This window comes from Taurulus bubalis, assembly GCF_910589615.1.
Source record: "Taurulus bubalis genome assembly, chromosome: 10".
Taxonomy (NCBI): domain Eukaryota; kingdom Metazoa; phylum Chordata; class Actinopteri; order Perciformes; family Cottidae; genus Taurulus; species Taurulus bubalis.
Genome location: NC_136598.1, coordinates 17946418 through 17952738, shown reverse-complemented (window position 1 = coordinate 17952738; position 6321 = coordinate 17946418). Strand labels below are relative to the sequence as shown.

Here is a 6321-nt window from a genome sequence, read left to right as displayed (position 1 = left end):
GAGGTTTCCAGTAAAACAACATTTCCCAGAATGCATTGCACTTCTAGTGACATCTAGCCACGCAACGAGCGGTTGTTTTCCTCTCCATGGTTGTAAGTAGCTGCCTGTGAATCGAAGCAATAGAGCCGCTGTTTACATCGTTACACCGGCCTGCAGCGGACCCGTTTCTCTGTGGACTAACTCCCAGACTGAGAAGATTCACGCCACGCTTATTTCGCGGTGAGTTCATCGCCATGTTATCATCTATTCCCACCAGGCTGATCGCGCGAAGGTCGCGCAGCCTGTCGCCGTGCAGCCGCGTTCTCCAGACCAGCGCGGGCGGTGCCGCGTACCGGGGCGTCCGCGAGACACCTGCGGAGAGCAACCGTAACCCCATCGTGTCCACCTCCCGAGTCTCCAGAAGGGGGATTTTAGCTGAAGAGACCGCTGCTGTCGGTGTGAGCTCCTCGGTGCAGTACCACCATCTCGCCCCTAGATGGCTGTCCAGCCTGGAGAACCGCCGCGGCTCGTGGGCGGCGCTGGCCAGCAGAGGGCGCAACAATAACCAATACTGGGAGGAGAGCGGTGGTGGTGGTGGTGGTGGGGGCCAGGGGACAGGTGGAGGAGCCAGCCGGGCAGGAGCGGCCTCTATCGGGGTGCTGTCTGCCGCAGCAGTGGCCTTCTGCCTGAAGAAAGATTCTGATAACAAAGGTAGGCTTCATCAACTGTCAATCAATGTGTGGGCTGACTTAGTATTATTGTTTTGTCTATTTGGGATTCATCACTTTGTATCGAAAATATTTTTAATTGATAACATTATTATTACTAACATCAATTGAGTTAAAAGAATATTTGGGGAATTGGATTTGGGGTTTGAATAACAGTACTGCCACATAATAAATGATGTGTACTATAGTTCTCTGTATGCTTGTTTAATGTTTTCTGTATCTGCTTTTGCAATAACAAGGCGATGCTCTTCTGGAGGCAGCGAGGACCAATAACTCTCAAGATGTGGCCAGGTAACACACACACACACACACACACACACACACACACACGCACAGCCTAACACCATAGCATGTAGAAGCGTCCTTGTAAAGCACACAATCGAGGAGGCTATCAAGAGTATTAAGGGGGTTGTAGATGTTAAATAGATTATGAATACAATCAATAAATAATGATAAATCATGTGACAACAATAGTGTTCATGCCAGAGAAGAACAAATAGTACCTTTTATTTGTCATGTTGGCAGTGGATGAGAAAAATACCTGGAAAGGGTTTTGAACTAACTTTGTAAATTGGGATGATTATTTGCCCATTATCACACTGTAGACGCATCACCATTAAGGCAGAAATAATTTCGACAATAAACAATCTCTCAGCCTGGACTACAATTTACTACATTTACTTGAATTAAGAGACAACGAGTAGTTCCTTCTATCCAAAGTGGTCTTTGCTGTATAGTGTCAACCTGTAATGGGCTCTGGTCAGTAGAAAAAAGAGAGCATGCATTTTTTTTTTTAAACACACACTATTTTGGTAAATTATCTTTAATCTTCTGCTCTTTAGTGTCATTCAGATCTCATAGCCGTGAATACATCACAGATCATCTGCTCTGTCCAGTTTGTAGAGCAGCTACGATCATCTGCAGTTGTGAAAACATAGTTGTCACCTGTAGTTGTAGTCCCACCAGTAACCACCAGGCGGAGGAAGAGGACCATCACTGTTTGCAGGAGACACTTGGCCACTCAGACCTTCATTCCAACAGTGTCCCTGTTTTCTTTCCTCTGATTTTAAGCTTTTTCTTCTTCTTTCCTTTATTTATTTCTTCTAACTGGCAGATTAAAACAACCCCTTGCTCTGAGTCGTATAGAATTCCCCTGCGTACTACGAGACGATCAACCAAAGCGAACCAAAAAGGTCTTAAAGTACTCCCTGGTCCCGTCTGTTCAGCTGATAATATTACATTACAAATCTTAAGAAAATCGACAGAAGGGAACACACTGTCGTCACAGGCCATGATCCTAAAATCTGGCGTGGAAGGTCTGCTCGTGATGCAGTAAGAGCCTACAATGGGCCATTACAGTCGTACCTTTGGTCGCATAAAGTACAGATCAACGAATTGTGCATCATATTGGTGGATGGTGGGACTTCCTGTCCGTCGTGTTGCTCACCTCTGGGCACTAACCATGTGACTGTGCGTTAAACCGCTGCTTGTGTGAGTGTACAGTGTGTCTTTGGACATAATATGAGCTCAGGCGTTCATGTGTGTCTCCATTTGCTGGCTTGGGTTACCTGTGCCCATGTGGCAGATGGTGTAGGTGAGAGTGCAGCGAGACAGTCAGCAGGTCACAGATGTGTTAAGTGCTTTGGTTTAGTTTGTAGAAGTGGTAGAGTGTCAGGGTGTGTCTGCTGAGAGGCAGTGGAGAGGATACGCGTCTCGTTTTCACACAGGCTTCATGAAGGCAGTGTCCTTATGTGAGAGCCAGACTTGATCATGAAAAAGCAGGTTCATGTAGGTTTATAATGGTACAACACAGTAAACACACATTAATAGATTTTTTTCTTCTTCTTCAGGTTGGTAAATCCATTTTTAAGGTCTAATTTCTATGCAAGATTCACAGATATTCTTGACGCTCTGTTGCATTTCTCTGCCACATTGGAAGGAAATACTGGCTGGACAATATCCAAGTTTAATTACAGGGCAGGTTTGTTAGATTCAAATGTCAAAATACACAGAAGAATGTACCCAAAAATGGCTGAAATGTCACTCAAAGCCTCGTGTCACCTCTGTTTCTAGAAATAGTAGTTTCATTTACTCGACTCGAACCCTCTCCATCCTCACGCAGCACAGATGCTCTACACGGCTTTTCCATCCAGTTCTGCCATTTGCGCGTGAAGTACAAAAGATCTGACCCCACACGATGTCCCTTGTTTAACTTTACCGTCTGGTGACATGATGGCGCTAAGAGCGGCTCAGTTCCCCGAACAGCTCGGATGTAGTGGAGAGCTTCTACTACATGCAGACCAGGCAGTGAAAACAGAGCCAGAGAGCATCAGAGCTGAGTGCAGACCAGACAGAGGCCACCGTGTTGACTGTAAACACACACACTGTCTGTCTGCTCAGCACACGAGATGACAGGCCGATCACTTACACACACACACACACACACACACACGTATGAGGACTGTGCCACTCCAGTACCTGATGTCATACCCTCGGGCAGAAAACTCGACACACACACCTGGCTTAAACACACAGACACATTAACTGGTCAAGGAGCAAGTGTGTGGCCTCAGATGAAGACAAAGATATCCCGGGCCGGTTTCATGCTGGAGTGTCTAACAAGGCAGGTCTTTGAGAGGCACAAGCAGCTGGACTGCCATCTCTATTCAAGCGTCATTATATATAAGATACTGTGCTGACAATACACTCCAACAGACATGTTGACACCTCTACGATATAGACACTTGTTTTAGACGCACTCTACAACATGTTATCGTTGATGTTAATTTATAGCCACTTTTTTGTTTTGTTTCTCCCCATAAGGCTGGTCGAAGAGGGCGTCGACCCGAACCACCGCCACCGCCTAGGTTGGACCGCTCTGATGGTGGCTGCCATGAACCGACAGCACAGGTCTGTGTCTGTGTCTGTGTGTGTGTGTGTGTGTGTGTGTGTGTGTGTGTGTGTGTGTGTGTGTCACAGATCATGTGTTTTCTCCCCGCTGAGCATACGTAGCGGTAATGTGGAGTTCTGGTGTCGTGCAGCTGCCTGCGTGAGTTAGTGTGTGAGCATCTGGGGTCCGTGTCCCCGCTCTGGTTGTTACAGTAGGTCTTCAGAAGTGCAACGTGCGACTTTCAGACTGACAGACGGTCTTTCCCCGTTCCCCCCATCTCTCTGTCCAACAAATTAAATTAGCCTCCTGGCCCCCAGAGCACACACAGCACAGAGAGGGGCCGAGGTTAAGGCCGGGCCAAATCCAATTTACAGGGCTTTTTCTTTTTCTTTTCAGGGCTGTGTGGTCACTTCTTTTTTGTTTAAGGGCCTCATGTGCCCGTGAGAAGCATTATGTGAAGTTTCATTATGAAAATAGCCTAAAATGAGCTTACGTTAAATCTCAGGGTTACAGTTGCTGCCTCCTCAAGTTGGTAAAATAGTTTGAATTAATATTGCAGCTTACATGGAAACATCTGCTCCATCTGGCTGAGTAATGTAGTGACTAAGTTGTATTTCATTTCACAGTTTAGATTTTCTGCATTTTATATTAATGTGTATCTAATACTTAAATATTTCTATGAAGTTATTGAGGCGCTTAATCGATTAGTTGTCATTAATCAAGAAAAAAGGCCAAACATTCACTGGCTCCTCAAAAGTGAGAATCTGCTGCTTCAACATGGTTGTGAATAGTATCTATTAAAATCAATCAATTGTTAAAATATTTGAATATGAATTGATAATGAAAATAATTGTTTGTTTCACTCCTTTCTACTCACTGTCTGGTCTGTTACTTCTTTTCAGAGACAAATATGATCATACGCTTTGATTATTTGATGTTTAAGCGACAGTACGTGTTTATATTTACATGACGTGTGCTGAGTGATTGTTGGCATGTAAAATATTGATGTGTGTGTGTGTGTGTGTGTGTGTGTGTGTGTGTTATGAGTGCTATAACTCAGCGCGGCAGTGACACTCCTCTGTGTTTAATCCCGTCTTCCAACCCCCCAGTGAGCCGTCACTGCTGCAGGGAAGACAGAACATCGGTTCACACACATCCGTCACACACACACACACACACACACACACACACACACACACACACACACACACACAAGGGAGGATGCATGTGTGAACGCACGCACACAGACAAGGGGAGTTTATACCAAATATCTTACAGGCCAACTGCCTATTACTCAGTCGCACACAACTTTATTTGCAGCCGTTAAGTGAAAACACCGGGAACATTACTCACGGACAAGGTCTCGCCTGTAGCTAGAATGTCAGCATGGATCTTATTGTTAAATCACTTCACTCCCTCCCTCACATTGTATTTATATTTTCCTGGACCAGAAGTGATAACTGTGTTTCAAGAATACTTCGCCGCAGTGGAAGCTGCGGAGTCCACTGACTCAGGCCGCCTCTCTGGCGTTTCGAGGTCGAGGTGCGGCTGTGTGAGGGAATCAGAGGTGGAGTAGAGGGGTGTGTGTGTGTAAGAATGAAAGGGTGAGACATCGGGGGCGGGTGGGCGTGTGTTTGCTTAGCTTTGATGTGGGGCTAAATCAGGGAGGCGCAGGGCCTGGCCCACTATTTGCACTCTTTAACACACAATACCCATCTCCATCTCTCTTTCTCTCCCTCTATCCCTCCCTCGCCGCATTCACGTGCACAATGAGCGCTCAGCCGAGTGTAACGCCTGTTGACCGTTCCGACCTGTCGGCCGAGTGACTCCACGGCAGGGAGGAGTGGGGGAGTGGAAACGAGGGAAAGCGCAGGGATGATGGAGCGAGGGGATGAGTGGCTCGTTGGGAAAGAAGAGAATAGTTTTGATGTGGAGTGGGATTATGGGTTTGGCGCTGGGATTAGCTGGATTGAATAGTGGTGGAAATCAGAGAGAGCTCCGAGTGAAATATTCTCATCATTTGGTCACGATACAAAATGATTGTGATGGTAAGCAGCCGGGCTCAGTGACAGAATCAGTTAATCATTGTGTCTCACGTGTAGCCTTCTCGGTACACCAAAACAATATTCTCTCAGGTGGGCACTGGTATTATTAATAAAGAAATACTTGAAGGGTATTCTAACCGATGCCACATTAAAACCACATTAATGCATTGAAACCACATTAATGCGTTTTCATGCAATGAGTTTCAACAAGTACACTAAATGATAGCTATCAGCCTTTTATTTTATAGGTTAAATAGCTAAATAGCATAGCAACAATGGAATAATTAATATATTCAATTAAATATGAATATATTAATAATATTAAATAAGTATAAGAATAAGTAATGGCTGTAAAAAATTGGACTTGAACTTTAATTTAACAGAGAAATAGTGAAAGGGTTTAACTGAGCTGAATTTAATAATCAACAATCCTAAATGCTTCAACGGAGCATCGGCCTTTTCATAAAAAAAACAATTCTGTAATTGTTCTGTTGGCATCAAACTTTAAGCTGTAGACAAAGAAATGCACGTAATAATGTTGAGTTGTCTTCCTGATGACCATACACCATGACGGGCATCTTTGTGTTCAGTATATTATGACTTTCTTTCGTAGGAATGGGGGAAAACACACTGAGCAAGTAACCATTCAAGGCATGACACCTAAACATGGCAACGTCAA

At 44.9% G+C, this 6321-nt stretch overlaps 1 protein-coding gene across 1 annotated transcript in view; it reads left to right on the top strand.

Annotated features, from left to right (window-relative positions):
* The first annotated feature begins 213 nt into the window (after positions 1–213).
* clpb (ClpB family mitochondrial disaggregase) overlaps positions 214–6321 on the top strand; it is a 30131-nt gene continuing 24023 nt past the window's right edge. The window contains exons 1-3 of the mRNA XM_079224389.1: positions 214–690; positions 947–998; positions 3531–3617. Coding sequence (XP_079080515.1) covers positions 234–690; positions 947–998; positions 3531–3617 — 596 coding nt within the window. The 5' untranslated portion in view covers positions 214–233. The remainder of the gene's footprint in view (positions 691–946; positions 999–3530; positions 3618–6321) is intronic.